Source organism: Panicum hallii, chromosome 5, assembly GCF_002211085.1.
Source record: "Panicum hallii strain FIL2 chromosome 5, PHallii_v3.1, whole genome shotgun sequence".
In the NCBI taxonomy this organism is placed as follows: Eukaryota; Viridiplantae; Streptophyta; class Magnoliopsida; order Poales; family Poaceae; genus Panicum; species Panicum hallii.
In genome coordinates, this window is record NC_038046.1 from 36,005,987 (window position 1) to 36,022,998 (window position 17,012).

General features: G+C 41.3%; 1 protein-coding gene across 1 annotated transcript in view; it reads right to left on the bottom strand.

Moving 5' to 3' along the window:
- Nucleotides 1–5,762: 5,762 nt before the first annotated feature.
- LOC112892620 overlaps nucleotides 5,763–17,012 on the bottom strand; it is a 35,115-nt gene continuing 23,865 nt past the window's right edge. Inside the window, exons 8-13 of the mRNA XM_025959753.1 lie at nucleotides 16,638–16,966; nucleotides 16,249–16,461; nucleotides 16,075–16,167; nucleotides 15,556–15,660; nucleotides 15,105–15,465; nucleotides 5,763–5,923 (exon numbers count right to left, since the gene is read on the bottom strand). Of these exons, the coding sequence (XP_025815538.1) occupies nucleotides 5,763–5,923; nucleotides 15,105–15,465; nucleotides 15,556–15,660; nucleotides 16,075–16,167; nucleotides 16,249–16,461; nucleotides 16,638–16,966 (1,262 nt within the window). The remainder of the gene's footprint in view (nucleotides 5,924–15,104; nucleotides 15,466–15,555; nucleotides 15,661–16,074; nucleotides 16,168–16,248; nucleotides 16,462–16,637; nucleotides 16,967–17,012) is intronic.

The following is a 17,012-nucleotide window of genomic DNA, read 5'->3' on the forward strand; positions in this document are numbered from 1 at the left end:
ATTTGACACTTAATATTATATTTTTCCTGGGTTTTAATGTTATCTCCTATTTTACCCAATTACACTCAAGGATTTGTATGTTTCAAAATTACAATTATACCCCTGGTTCTCTGTACTACTCTCATACACCATAACAAGCATGCATATATTATGTTAAAACTTAGTGTCTATGTTTCTAATTACCTGAATGTTACAGCCTTCCCCCCTAAAAAGAATCTCGTCCCGAGATTCCAAAGCAGAATAGAATCAGACGATTAGATTTGGGAATTAGCTTTGAAGGAAGTTTGGGAAATTTCGTTGAAGATAGGATTCTGTCTCCCAAGTCGCTTCTTCTTCGGTGTGATGATTCCATAAGATTTTATACATCTTAACTGTCCTTCTTCTAGTGAGTCTTTCCTTGGTATCCAAGATTCGGATAGGTTGTTCGATGTAAGATAGATCGGGTTCAATCTCAATGGCACAGGTCTCAACGATTTCCGTGGGTACTTTGACACATTTCTTAAGTTGAGAGATATGGAAGACATCGTGAATAGCAGCTAATTGAGATGGAAGGCGAATTTTGTAAGCCACTGGGCCACAAACATTAAGGATTTCAAAAGGTCCGACATACCGGGGTGCTAATTTCCATTTTATGCCGAAACGTTGGACACCTTTGGTAGGAGATACTCGGAGATAGACAAAATCTCCTACTTGAAATTGCAGAGGTTTTCTTCTCTTATCTGCGTAGCTGTTTTGTCTGGACTGAGCTGTTTTAAGATTGGATTGAATAACCTTAACCTTATCTTCAGCTTCAATGACTAAGTCTGGTCCGAAGATTTTGCGTTCACCGGTCTCAGACCAACTCAAAGGAGTTCGACATCTTCGACCGTATAATGCTTCAAAGGGAGCCATTTGAAGACTAGCTTGATAACTGTTGTTCTAAGAGAATTCAGCCAGAGCAAGGCACTTGTCCCAGCTTGTACCATAGTGAATAATACAAGCTCGGAGCATGTCTTCAAGGATTTGGTTAACTCGCTCAGTTTGTCCATCAGTCTGGGGATGATATACAGAGCTTTGAATCAGTTTAGTTCCTAGAGCTGATTGCAATTGTTCCCAAAAACGTGCAATAAATTGGGGCCTTCGATCAGAGATGATGGTCTTTGGAACACCATGCAACCAAACAATTTGATCCAGATAGACTTCGGCATACTTTTTAGTTGAGTAAGTGGTATGCACAGGAAGAAAATGAGCTGTTTTTGTGAGTCTATCAATGATTACCCATATGGAATCGTGCTTTTGGGACGTGTTGGGAAGACCGACAATGAAATCCATACTAATGTCTTCCTATTTCCATGACGGAATAGGTAGTGGTTGAAGTGTACCAGAGGTTTTTAAATGGCTAGCTTTAACTCTCTGGCACGTATCACACTCCGATACATATTTGGCAATTTCTCTTTTCATTCTAGTCCACCAAAAATGTTGTCGTAGATCTAGAAGGAATGGATGTTCTTTTAGGTATGAATTGGATGACCCAGCATCATGTGTCTTTAGATATCTCTTTTCGAACTGTGGAGATAGATTCACCTGAACACGACCCTACCATTCTCTATCTTCCACAGCCAAAGTACCTCAACTCTTGCACCTATGTTGCATCTGGGATTAAGTTAAAGGATATTCCTATTGTTTGTGAATATCATAGAACTGCAACCTGGTACAGCCCCTATTTCTAAGAGATCTTACCGTATGCCTCCTAATGAATTGGCCGAGTTGAAAATCCAACTCCAAGACCTCTTAGACAAAGGTTTCATACGTCCAAGTGCTTCACCGTGGGTTGTCCAGCCCTGTTTGTGAAAAAGAAAGACAATAGCTTAAGGCTATGTGTTGATTACCGTCCTCTCAATGCGGTAACTATCAAAAATAAGTATCCCCTACCCCGAATTGATATTCTCTTCGATCAGCTAGCCGGAGCTAAGGTATTTTCTAAGATCGATCTTCGTTCCAGCTATCATCAAATTAAGATCCACCCCAGTGATATTCCAAAAACAGCTTTCTCCACTTGATATGGTCTATACGAGTATCTGGTCATGTCGTTTGGTCTTACCAATGCTCCAGCATATTTCATGTATCTCATGAATTCTGTCTTCATGCAAGAACTCAACAAATTTGTTGTGGTCTTCATTGATTACATCTTGATCTATTCTAAAAATTCAGAAGATCATGCCAAACATCTCCATGTCATCCGTCAATGATTAAGAGACCACCACCTGTACGCCAAATTCTCCAAGTGCGAGTTTTGGTTAAATACTGTGAAATTTCTAGGCCATACCATTTCTGGTGACGGTATATCCGTTGACCCCAGCAAAGTGCAAGAAGTGATGGATTGGAAACCTCCTGCAACAGTCCATCAAATTTGAAGCTTTCTTGGTCTAGCTGGCTATTATCGCCGTTTCATTCCTGACTTTTCCAGAATAGCCAAACCTATGACCGAACTACTAAAGAAAGGTGTTAAATTCACTTGGGATCAAAAATGCGATGATGCATTCCACATCCTCAGAGATCATCTTACTACTGTCCAGTCTTGGCCCAACCAAATGTGTCAAAACCCTTTGACATCTATTGTGGTGCATCAGGAACTGGACTTGGTTGTGTGCTTATGCAAGACAATCGAGTAATTGCATATGCATCACGAGCACTCAGAGTTCATGAACAGAACTATCCTACTCATGATCTTGAAATTGCAGAAGTCATTCATGCCTTGAAGATCTGGAGGCATCATTTGATGGGTACAAAATGTCACATATATACTGATCATAAAAGCCTCAAGTACATCTTTACGCAGTCAGACCTGAATATGAGGCAAAAACGCTGGCTAGAACTTATCAAAGATTATGACTTGGAAGTACACTATCATCCAGGTAAGGCCAATATCGTTGCTGATGCACTCAGTCGCAAGGCACATTGTTATTGCTTAGCTGTTGAAGCTTTCAACAAGACTCTTTGCTGGGAAATGAGAAAGCTTAATCTAGAAATCGTGCCCCAAGGTGACTTGAACCATCTCTCAGTTGAAGCCACCCTTAGGGATGACATTGTTCTAGCTCAGCAGCGCAGTAAGGGAGTTAGAATCATTAAATAGAAGAGGACCCAAGGAGAAGGAAAGTATAAATACTTCTGAGAAGATCCAGAAGGAGTCTTATGGTTCAACGAACGTATTGTTATACCCAAGGACCATAAGCTTCGTAAACAGATAATGGACGAAGCCCACCTATCCAAATTTTCTATGCACCCTGGCAGTACGAAGATGTACCAAGATCTGAAACAAAACTTTTGGTGGACTCGTATGAAACGAGAAATCGCCAAGTATGTCTCAGAATGTGATATCTGCCAAAGAGTCAAAGCCAGTCATCTGAAAACTGCTGGTATTCTTCAACCTCTACCTATTCCCTCTTGGAAGTGGGAGGATATCAGTATAGACTTTATTGTTGGTTTGCCCAATACATCTCTAAGGCATGACTCCATTTGGGTAATCGTTGATCGATTAACCAAAACTGCACATTTCCTTCCCGTACACACTACATATAATGCCAAGAAGTATGCCGAGATTTACTTGGATCAGATTGTTCGTCTTCATGGCATACCTAAGACAATCATTTCCGATCGTGGAGCACAATTCGTCGCTCGGTTCTAGGAGCAACTCCATGATGCTCTTGGAACTAAGTTAATTCGAAGCTTTGCATATCATCCTCAGACAGATGGACAGACCGAAAGGGTAAATCAGATTTTGGAAGATATGCTCAGAGCCTGCGTCCTTCAATATGACAAGAACTGGGACAAATGTCTATCATTAGCAGAGTTTTCATACAACAACAGTTATCAGACTAGTCTCAAAATGGCCCCGTTCGAAGCATTGTACGGTCGCCAATGCCGAACTCCTTTAAATTGGTCCCAAACCGGCGAACGTAAAGTTTTTGGAAGCAGAGGATAAAGTAAAGATTATCCAGAACAATTTAAAGGTAGCCCAATCTCGATAGAAAAGTTACGCTGATATACGAAGAAGACCATTACAGTTTCAAAATGGAGACTTCGTATATCTTCGAGTATCTCCTACTCGAGGTATTCAAAGGTTCAGCGTGAAAGGGAAACTTGCTCCTCGATACATCGGACCCTTTGAAATCCTTGAAATCTGTGGACCCGTAGCTTACCGTCTTCAACTTCATTCTCAATTAGCGGCCATCCATAATATCTTCCATGTATCCCAACTCAGGAAGTGTGTTAAGATTCCTACAGAAATCATCGATTCCCAAGCCATCGAAATCGAACCTGATCTGACTTATACAGAACACCCCCTTAAAGTGCTAGACACTAAAGAAAGGAGCACTAGAAGAGAAACCATCAGGATGTACAAGATTCAGTGGAACCATCACACAAAAGAAGAAGCAACATGGGAAATCGAATCTTATCTTCAGCATAATTTCCCAGACTTCTTCCAAACCAACCTCCGAAATTGATGATCCAAATTCTTCTGTTCCGGAATCTCAGGACGAGATTCTTTTTAGGGGGAAAGGCTGTGACACTCAGGTAAATAGCATGGTCACACCCTAGATCTTTAGTGTGTTATTGTGTACAAAATGTGGCAAAAGTGGGTTTAAAAATTTTAATGTTAAGGAAAAGTGGTTGTTTATATAATTATATTTTAATAGAGGTCCTTTCGTGCTAAATGGGTGAATATGGAGGGTAGAATTCAAATGTATGAGGGTTATTTTGCAAAAGTCCCAAAACTTGTGTTTAAATCGCAAAAGTAAGTGAAACTACCTTTTGGATATATGTGTAGAGTAGTTTTATCTATAGGATTTACATAAAGTTTGAAAACTTTGCTAAGTTTCATATTAATTTCAAAACTGTTGCCCTTCTGCAGATGAACCCTAAAGAAAAGTTGTAGATCTTGAAAAACACTACACATTTGCTTTTGGGCCCATCTTCATTTGAGCACTGGTTGGAAAGTTATCTATACATTACAGTAAGGTCCCTGTATTTTCTGCGTTTTGCAACCGGGTCCTCCATCGTCTTCCCTGAGCCCCGATCTCCTCTGCTCCTCTGCGCGCGCGCGTGACGGCTGCTGCCGGCCGCTTCCCGCACACCTGCAGCTCTGCACCACCCTGAACCTGTTCCACGCGTCGCCCTATCCTTCCTCCGACCGCCACGCCGCTTCCGCTGTCCTCCCCTTGCCGCTCCACGTCGAGCAGTCGACCCCGAGCGGCCGCCATGCCACCCCGTCGAGCACGCCGGCGCCGCCCGCCATCTTGAGCTCCGCCCATGACCGCCCTCTCTCTCCCTCCCTCTCTCTCCCATCAGCTGAGCCGTACTTGCCCTATAAAATCGACCCGAACCCCACCGCCCTCGCTTGTTTCCCCATTTCTTCTTCCTTGCGCCACCGAATTTCGCTCGTGCTCCTCGCCGGCATTCACAGCGATCACTCCACCCCACCCAAATTCCCGCCGCACACCGCTCCCTCACCTCCTCCCCTAGCCCCCCGACCTGATCCGGTCCAACCTCCGGCCCTCCCTCGCCGGAATCGCCTCCACCCCGAGCCGCCCCTTACCGAAGCCACCTAAGCTCGACCTCACCATCGACAGCACCCCTCCGCCACCTCCTCGGCCAATCCAAGTACGGGAATCGCATCCCCAACCTCCCCTGGTGCTCGCGCACGCGTTCGATCCCCCTGTTCGCCGGCCCTTCACCGGGAACGGCGACGCGCCGCCATGGCCGCCGCACCTCCCCGTCGCTGATCATGTTCCACCCTCGCCTGTCGTGCACCTCCCCTCCCAAACAACTCCCTGGGTCCCGTAGGCCCTGTCCGACCAGTCCCTCCCCGCCGGCGACCTCGCCACCGGCGAGAACGTGCCGGGGCTGAACGGCCAGCCGCTGTCGAGGCCGGACAGGGGTATACCTGTGAGAAGAAACCATGTTCAAGGGACCCAAACGCAAAATACCGAGGACCCCCCTAAGTGTTTGTTATTTCATGTGATTGATGTTGCTGTCTTATAAAATTCGTAGAAAACTGTAGAAAAATCCAAAAATTGCAAAACTAATTTTGTTGGAAACTAGATTTCAAACCCTATAACTTTTATTAATTAATTTTTTGAAACTAAATATTTTTGCATCTATTTTAAATCTAAGGTTAAGAGGTAGTTTATACATAACTTCTGCATATTAGATTTGTTTCTTATAATTTTTTATATGTAATTGCTATAGGTCATGTGTGAACTTATGTTGAAGTTTCAAACTTAACTCTGTTTTGTAATTTAAGTTCTTTTGCATTTGGGCAATTCAAATTTGAAATAATTTAAAATTAGTTAAGCATGTTCCTTAGGCTTATTTAATTAGATCTTTTTATCATAACCTAAGGTGTTGATAATTAGTATATAATTAAATTTTCAAGACTTTATGATCCTATTTACCTAAGTTTTGAATTTAAACTTGGAATTTGAATTCAAATTCAAATGTTCTAGTTCCTGTTTGCAATAAATCCAGTACTATAATCATGACTCAATTATAAATGGTAATTCAAGCCTAAACCCCTTTGTTTCATGAATTCATGTGTGTTGACTTTGTTGGATTGCAACTTTATCGTGAAATAAAATCTTTAACTCAAACACCATTTCAATTAAATTGTTGCATTTCATGTAGAATCAGCGACACTCGACAACGGAGACTACGAGTTGGTCTTGGGACAAGACCAAGGATTTTCCGAAGGCCCATAAACGTCGCCGAGGATCTAACTGAAGCCCCGAACCAAAGTTCGGAACTCTCTGACACTCCTGCCTCCAACCCCACTCAAGAAGGCAAGCCCCGATGCATACCCCAGTATTTCAATTTATTACCATTTCACTTATACATTATATATATCTTGCATTACGTCTAGGAGTTGAAATGAAACCCTAGTTGCATAAGATCTTAGGAATCCAATGTATTGTACCCCGAGTCCTTATCGCTTAGATGCTCTGCTAAATAGGACCGGTAAAAGTCGGGTGATTTCCTGTCACTCGCGCGATATAGGAGTTGCATGATTACAATTCTGCAATCACTATAAGGATTATGGACAGGGTCATGTGCGATGTCATGACCTGGAATTTTTACCCTATCTGTTTCGGATAAAAGTTGATAAGGTCGCAGCGTGTGATAGTGGTGGCTAAGCATTTGAAAGTACTAGCCACATGCCGCGAAATATGGTAAAGCGGTAAGCCTAGTAACCAATCGGCCCGGCAAGTGGACATACCTCCCACCACTCGTAATTTGGTTTTTCTCACGCACCGACGTGCAGGAGTACGTTCCGCACTGCGGACAGGAGTACGGTCATGTAGTCGCGCTACAGGCGTACGTCCTGCACAATTGGTGTGCGTACGGTCCTACAGTCGCTTGTGGTGGCCCTGTTCCACGACCCGGAATGAAAGGCAAACGGTTGCTTCGGAACGATCTTTGGATGTTCCAAGCGTGTGAGTTAGGTTTACCCTTGCAAGGTTGAAATTCAATTCAGAATCGTCCGTTTCTCGCGGAGATTGAGACTGTTTATTCCTTCTGCCACATAGAGTAAGGAGTGAAACTAATGATGGAACAATCTTGATGAATGATAAACTCTACCTTGCTTGCTTAGTGTAGGTGCTAACCTAGAATGGATAATCAACTAGAATATGATAGCTAAAATTTTAAAATAGATCATACTCTTTGTTGCTTTTCAGCTGAAAATAAACCCAGAACCTTTACAATGCCTTCATGAGTCTAGTTACGGGCTAAAGTATACCCAAACCCGGGTAAGCCTTGCTGAGTATTAGAAGGCTCAGCCTTGCTAGTATCTGTTTCAGGTATAACCTTCGAGAATCCCACGGACAACCCTGCATGGCCAATGTCTGTTCCCTTTGGCTGGTCTGTGGAGTGGGATCCGTCCTCGGCTGGCAGTGACCCTCCTGAGTGACACCAGACCTTGGGCTGAGCATGGTGTCCACTTTCGCGACGTCTGTAGTCGCGTGTTCTTTTCTTTCCGCTGTGAGTTTGGACAAGCTGTTCGGCTTGTCAGTTTAAGCATGGTTTGTATAAGTTTTACTTAAAGTTTAAACCTAGTTTGTAATAATGTTTGACTATCTGTAAATTAAAAGTTGATGAGCTATTCTGTGATTGTAAACTCGCCTTCGTGCGAGGTAAACCTACCTCGATCTTGTTGAACCGTGGTTGTATCGGGCGGAGACCCGACAGACCAACGGGTTGTTCCGTTTGAAGTGCGTTGAGTCGTTATCGGCTGTATGGCGATAGCTAGCGCACTTGAACCGGAATAATTCAGGCGGTTCTGCCACAGCAAGCCCCAGAGCATAACCTCTATTTTTTAAACTTATGCAACTTTTACTTATATATGGTATTGTCACACCCAGTTTTGAAAAGGGAACCGAATGCATCTCATATGTGCGCTAGGATCAAGTTCCACACATATGATAGACAATATAAGTGTATATCCGAAACAATGTCATAACAAAAGAGAGTATCATAGTACTTTATTACATGACTGAAAGTCTTAATCTTAAGTGAATAAATAAATGTTTATAACTAGCAGCGGACTTCAACTTCACAGGTAGATAACTGGGAGACATACGCCTAATACTCTTCAAAATGTTCAGGGAACTCCGGATAATTATCTTGTTGTGACTAGCATTGGTTTTAATAAACTAAGCATGAGTACACTTATGGTTGGTACTCAGCAAGTGGAGTAAATTATATGACATGCAAGGCCAAAATCAAGGATAAGCTAACATGGTAACCATTTTTAGTTGATCAAGTTTTATTTAGCAAGCATTAACTAAATGTAAGTATATACCAACCCTTAAATAAATAAAAAGATAAGATAACAACCTTATGAACAAAGAACCTCAATTTAGATCATCTTTAAGTTCAATTATCATGTGAGGGTCCAAGCCGCTCTTAACCATGAGCACAGCTGATATATCAGTTTTCACTGTGCAAAGGATGTACACTTTACCCACAATTCATGTTTCCCTTGATGCCCGGGTTTGCAAGGCCCTTAAACACTTCCAAGGTGAGTGGCAGGGATTCACTATGAGGCCTTTATAAAGATTCCCTAACTTGCAACAGTCCACTAAGGTTTCAGGCCGCAGTGGTCATAACCCTCCCTAATGAGGCGTACCTTAGCCAAGGACCATAAATAAAGCCTCCAAGAGGACCGAGCTATACCCCATCAACGCACTCCCCTCTTGCCCTTTCGGTAAGACCATTACAAGCTAAAGTTTCTAATTAATTAGCCAAGACTAGAGCCATGTGTTATTGTGATTGCATTGTTTTCCTGGGATATTCTCCATGTTCCAATTAATGCAATGATCTTAATTATCACCATAAAAGTAATCCAGAACATGACTAAACCAGGGTAGCATGATTTTCAGATTATCCAACCAAAGTCTAAGTAATAGCGACTAGCGTAGCTACAACATAAATATAATAACCCAGGTTTAATCAAGGAAGTTCAAAAGAAACTAGGCACATCCTTAGTTTGGGATCCATCATATTTTAGATGCATGCATGCATATAAAGTAAATGTATGTATTTATAAAGTTATTGGGACTGAAATATGATCAAGGACCACTTGCCTTCGTTAATGAACTGCTGCTGCTCGGGAATGTCTTCAAAGCTTGGCTCTTGCGGACCCTCAAACTGCGCACCGTCTATCATAACACACAAGTACATACAAGCAAACAAATACAATAAATAAGAAATAGTACATCAAACAATATAAATAGAGCAAAACAATATTATAAAGCTACTGTATATGTTGCAAGGGTCGTGTGAGCGTGAGAATCGATGAAAACGGAGTTAAAACGGAGAAGTTATGGCTAAAACATGATTCCAGGAGCTTATTTGTGAAAGATTTGAACCTAGAAGGGCTCTGAACAAAGAAATCAAGGGCAAGAACATAATTAAACCTTAGGTCTAAGGTTTAGATTGCAAAACAGAGAGGCTAGGGATGGCGGGAACTGTTTTAGAAAAGGATAGGGGCCTATTCAGAAAAAAAGAATCTATTCGAGAATACTTTTGAACTGCCGTGGACTGCGGGTTGATTTCTATGAAACTCAGGGGCTTATGCGCAAAAAAATCTAGGGTTGATGGGTATCGGGTTTACTTGACTCAAGTTAGATTGGATCCAACGGCCGGGGGTGGCTGACGGCGCGGTGCGGCGACGCTAGGCGCCGACGGTGGGAGTAGGCGGCAGCGGACGGCGGCGGGCTCGCCGGACTTGACTGAAAACGGCCGTCCATGCATAGTTTTGAGCGCGGGCTGCATAGGAAGGACGCGGGCGCTACGGGAAACTCATCTAAGGGCTCGAGTTGGCTAGGCGGGGGCCAGAGAGGGACGCACGGTGGCGACGTGTGGCAGGGCAGCGACGGCGATCACGCACGCGGGAAGGCAGGGGAGAGGGGGAGAAGGGGCCGGCGAGGATCCTCACGGCAACGCGGAGTTGCGGCGGCAGCGGAACGGCGAGGCGACGGCTGCGGCAGCGACCGAGAGGCGACGCAATGGCGGCGGCAGAGGTTGACCGGTATCGAGCCAGGCCAGGTTGGGCCGGGCCGCAAGGAAGAAAAGAGAGAGGAAAAAGAAAAAGAGAGAGTGGGCCGGGCCCAATTAGAAAAAGAGGGAGAAATATTTGAATTTGAAATTTAAATTCAAATGGAAGACAAACAATAAAACAATGCAATATCGCATGAAATGCACAAAACCTATATTTCCTTATATTTCTTTTTACAGTTAAGTAAATTACTATTAATTCACGATAAATGCTCTAAAATCAAAATGATGGAATAAAAATCTTATGGATTCTAATTTGAAAATTAGGGTGTTACAGGTATTGTGCATTAAGTTTGTAGGAGTGGATTGAAACCCTAGATGCATGCTCCTAGGTACCTATGATATGAACACTAGTATGTGTCGGTCGCTAGATTGCCATGCTAATAGGACTCCAGTAAAAGTCGAGTGATTTCCTATCACTTGCGAGATATATGAGTTGTTTGTTTACTTACGTTGGAATCATAAGGTTGACGGACAAGGCTATGTTACGCTATTCCTGTTGATGATGGAGGCCTCGTCTATTTAGCGAAAATGATAAGGTCGCGGTATGTGGTAGTGGTGGTTACGTTTTTGAACGAACTAGCCACATGCCAAGAATATGATAATCGGTAAGCTTAAGTACCTGATTGGACCGACGAGTGGACTTTACCCTCACCCTATTGAATTTGTTTCCATAGGCACATGGTGAGTGCAAGAGTAGCCATGGTCCGGCTTCGTTCCGTAGTTCGTGGACCTCTGTACACTCAAGGGGGTGGCCCTGATCCACAACCTGGAAAGAAAGGGGAAAAGTTGTATAGGTGACTCGTCTGGACCCCATGCGTGTGTTTAGGTTTCCCCTTGCAAGGTTAAGAAATTTGATTCAAATCATCTGTTTCTCGCGGCCATTAAGACTGCTTAACCCTTTTACCACATAGAGTAAGAAGAGGAAGAATGATGATGATTAATCTTGTTGGATGCTCAATTAATTATTTTTTCCACCATGCGTGATTTGGATAGTCGCTTATCTAAAATGGTTAATCAATTAGAACTTGATGCTAAAACTTGGAAGCAATGACTCACTCTTAGATGCTTTTTGGCAAAAACAACCCCTCAGCCAAAAGTCTTGCATGTCTAGGAGTCGGCTAAGTATATACCAATAGTTGGGTAAGCCTTGCTGAGTATTAGTATACTCAGCTTTGCTTGTGGTTTTGTTTTCAGGTGAGACCTTTGAGGATATGGTTGCTAGTTTGACTTGGCCATGTACTCTTCCTCTTGCTTGGTCGGTGGAATGGGATGCATCCCTAGCCAACGATGATAATGCTGAATGATGTCATGTACGGGCTTCATCATGATATCTTGTATCATCGTTAGAACTTTCGCTTATTTTCCGCTGCACTATTAAACTCTGAAAGTACCTTGTTTTATGAACTCGAACTTGGTTTGCAATAATAATTCCTATTAAACTCTGTGATGTAAAATTTGTAGATTGTTGCAATCTCTGGGCTCACATTCGCGTGGGTCGTATGTAAGCATTGTTTCGATCAAAATTCCAGTGGTTGCATCTTGATGTTACACGATAGACTGTTGTTTTACTCTGTTTTAAGTGCGTGTTAGCCTAGATTTCCTCTATGGTGATGATTAGCGTACTTAAGCCGGATTAATTCAGGCGGTTCTGCCACAACTACCAGAAGAGAGCTTGACAAATCTTCCTAGAACGAGACTATAGATCCATCTCCCAATTGGCAATTAGCAACACCTTTTAACATTACATTTAGTCTAAGTATGTCTTTCCACTAAAAGGAGCCCACTTCCTTCGATGCATGAGGGATGTTGTAATAGTACTATATAGTCAAGATGAGATTGACCGAAGGAATGTTTTGCTTAGCATAAAATTTATACAAGCGTTTGAGCAATAGCAAATCATTATGTAACCTTAAGTTTAGGACCCCAAGTTCCTCCTTGCCTTTTTGTTTTGTCACCATGGTCCAATCAGCAAGATTGCCTCCTTCTCATGAGTTGTCACTACCTGTCACACCCGGTTTTTAAGGACAAAACCGAATGCATAACTATATGTATGCTAGGATCAAGTTTCATACATATAGTGACTTCATTAGTGAATAATCAGCAACAGTATCACGAAAAGAGAATTTAAACACTATAAAGATTATCAGAGTTATATAGCTTATCCTAGAAATGAAGACTCCAAACTTCACATGCAATCGACCGGAGGTTGCGCAGGCCTAGAACTCAGCATCATCTTCAAAAGACTTCACATCACTTTCTCCTCTGAGCAGCAATTATAACAAGCGTGAGTACACTTATGGTTGGTACTCAGCAAGTGTTGGGAATTGTATGACATGAAGGCCAAATTCAAGGAAAGGCTGACTGGCTTACTGCGATAAGCAATTTTAGTTGGTCAAGTTTTACTAGCACCTGATTACTATGGTATAAGTTCATACAAAACCCACATTAAAAGAGATAGGAGAGATACAGCATAATCATAGCCATAACCATAAACATGGTCCACGAAAACCATAACCATAAACATGGTCCATGATTTAATTCATCTTCAAGTTCATTAATCATGTGAGGGTCCAAGCCACTCTTAACCGTGAGCATGGCTGATATATCAGTTTTCACTCTGCAGAGGTTGTACACTTTACCCACAATTCGTGTCTCCGGATTTGCCCGAGATAGCTAGCCTCTTAAACACTTCCGAGTTCAGTGGCAAGGGATTCACTACGAGGTCTTTACAAAGATTCCTTAACTTATGACAATGCGCTAAGGTTTCAGGCCGCAGTGGTCATAACCCTCCCTAATGAGGAAATGACTTAGCCAAGGACCACATATATCAATATGCCTCAAGAGGACCAGGCTATACCCCATCAACGCACTCCCCTCTTGCCCTTTCGGTAAGATCATCAGAAGCTAGAGTTTCTAATTAATTAGCCAAGACCAGAGCCATATAGTATCGTGGTTGCACTGTTTTCCTGGGTGGTTCTCCATGTTCCGATTAAAATCTTGTGATTAACATCACCAAGAGCATGAACATGGATAAAACAGGTATAACATCATCATTGTTGTCATCATGGTTATATATTATTCCCAAACTAGAGCCAGCTATAGCAACTAAGCAATAGCTACCCAACATAAAGGTAAAACCCAGGTTGACAAGGAATAATCATAAAGACTAGGCATATCCTTAGTTGGGATCCATCAAAATTAGGACACATGCATGCATATAAAGAAGAAAATTATATTATTGTGTTTATTAGGACAAACGAATGATCAAGGAAACACTTGCCTTTCATTTAGAGAATAGTTGCTCAGAGACTTCAACTCTTGTTCTTGAAACTCTAAATCTTCAAAACTCTTCGATCGCGCTCCTTCTAACGTCACACAAGCATCGGCCCCAACCATACAAGCAAATAAACAAACAAGAATAACTAAGAGCAAATACAGCAAACAATATGAAAGCATTTAAAAGAATGGACCAAATGATAGGGCTCATTGCTACGGTCACGAGAATGAAAGAAACGCGAAAAACGGAGCTAGGGTTGAAAAGATACAGCTATCGGGAGATTTATATTATTAAAGAATAAAAGAACTATAGGATTTCATTTATTTTAATTTAGAAAACTAATGTAAAAGATATAAAATAGAAATATCTCTAATTATAATTAATTCATATTATATTTGCATTTATAAAAATGAAGTAGAACTTAGTCAAATTTTATATATAATTCTCTATGCACGAATTATCCGAATTAAACAATTAATTAGAAAGAAACCGATGAGAGCATCTAAACGTCGAACTTTATGATTCGAGTTGAACTAAACAAATTAAATTACAAATACATTTAAGTTGATATTAATCAAATAAACATTATTTACACTACAAGAATTCCAGCAATCTATGACGGACAAATTCTGTCATGAATTAGTAAAAAAAACATCACAAAGCCATAATTGTGACGGATTTCTATAACGTCATGTATTGGGGGTCACAGGTTGTAATTCGTGATGTTTTAGTTTATGATAATCAATGACGTTTTATATCTGTCACAGAATGGCCCAGAGCCCACTCAACCCAGTCCAAGCCCGCAGTTAGTGACGAAAAATACCATCACAAATTGTCGTCACATAGGATAAAATTCGTCACGAAAACAAGCCCATTTATTTTATAGAGGCGTATATTTTAGCCTAGTTTAATATCTAGTCCACTTGTCACCCATTTGATATCTAGCCCATTTACTATTACAGCCCAATATATAATTTTCAATACTTTTATTTCTGCACAATGAAAGCACATACAATACATAACAAATATATGACAAAATGTTAATATTTAAATTCAAATATTCAACTAACACATCACTTACACTCTCAAGCTGTCACGTTGACATTCCAACACATAAATAGCAAAATATTACAATCTGACTAGCACATCACATACTATCCCGATCAACTTGTATGAATAAGACTTAGCAACAAAAGAGAGGTCAACACAAATATCATTTCATTCTCCTAACTTGGATGAACCTGACTCAGCAGAAGTTGAAGCTTTGCTTCCATCTCAGCTTGCCTCTTCTTCACCTCCTCTTGCTCCCTGATCCTAGATTCTTCGGTTTCTTGCATTTGCTTCAACAGCACATCCAATTGTACACGCTGAGCAGTAACAACAGATCTAAGATCACTATTTGCCCTCTTCTCCACTTCTAGTTGTGCTTCAATATTTCTTAAACTGGACCTACAACCAACATTTTGTATCCCCACATTTTGAAGGAACATATTCTTCTTTGTATTTTCAGCAAGCACATTAGCTACAACTTCTGTAACAGACATAGATTCTTCACCTTCTGTTAGTGTAGAGCACTTGTTTTCCATCTGAGTCTAGCATATAAGAAACAGCAATGGTTACTGATAATAAGAGACCTGGAAATAAACATTAAAAAGATCATTTTTTAAATGAAGATGTCTTACTATAGCTTGCTGCACGTTAGGTGTGTAGCATTTCTTCTTTCTGCTGTAGTGACACTCTTTAAACAAATCTAATGCATCAAACTTTTGACTGTTGTCCTTATCTTCCTAGAAACAACAGTTAGCAATATTATTACTTAAATGATCACCACTTGATAGTATAAAAGATGCAGCAATAAGAAAGAAATAACTTCTGTTGACATAAGACACAATTGGAAGAGATTGCTGTGGCTGTTGCTGCCGCTGTGGCTGCAGCCCTACCAAGTCACTTGAGCTGTGCACAGCCGCAGCTGCAGCAACAATAAGTGCAGCTGGTCGGTACCATATATGTGCAGCAAGAAATAGTTGATAACAAGTGAAGGAAATGAAAAATCATGTGTTTCTCATGACTAGGCAATTATTCTTCCAAACTGTCCAACCTTTGTGTAGACAATAGGCATCAGCTAGTTGACTTTATTACAATATTCTAGTACTACTCTCTTTGATCAATCATAAGGGTGCAAGTTGATAAGTGTAGCTTACCAAATTTTCTACATGAACCATATAGCTACGAGATCCAGTTGTTTGATGAAATTTAACTTTGGAGCGGTTGTCTTTGTTCTTTTGAGATATCTCCTACATCAATTAGAAAATACATGTAAGGTAAGTGTCAAGCTATGTATGAGGCAAGAGTTCAGATATTAGGAAGAAACGTACCATCTTTTTTGGGCTCTTCCAATATTCCACAAGGCCATTCCACTGTTTATCTGTCATCGATCTGATTGGCGACGTTTTTGTCACCAAATGAAGTGGAAAAGGATCAAAGTATTTTTTCTTAAGTTTGTATCGTTGTTGCCGAACTGCAATTTTCATCATTTGGGAACAAGCCTTTTTGACTGGTTCATCATTTGTGTTGATATCAAACTTTGCCTACATAAAAGCAGGGGTAAACATGTAGGTAAAATTCAGAATCATGATACATTATTAAAATAGGGGTAAACATGTACGTAAAGTTCAGAATCATGCAAGCAAACAATGAAAGCTAGTAAGCATAGTGTTGGAAAGTCCAAGTTTACGGGAAGGGAAGATCAGGATAATGCACTTACACTAAGTTTATCTGTAAATAGGTTAAAGAGGCTAGCCTGGTCCTTGTAATCCTTCCAATGCTTGTACACCGGCACATGGTTCCTGACTGCAATGTTGCATTCAGTTGCAAACTTAGCAGCAGCAAGAGGTGCCACAGGCCTTATCCTCCCCTCAGGAATGACAACTGGTAGTTTTCCACGCATAGCTCGATTCATCCTATGGAGACCATGTCCCATATTTACTCCCCTTTCCCATCGATCATTTTCACCTAGTTGTACATCTACACTAGGCTCAGTAATAGCTTCACCTCGATTGGCCATGCTGTCATCAACTTGGGTGCTCTCAATATCTAAAAAACGACAGACATAAGAATGCATGCATCATTCAATGAAGGG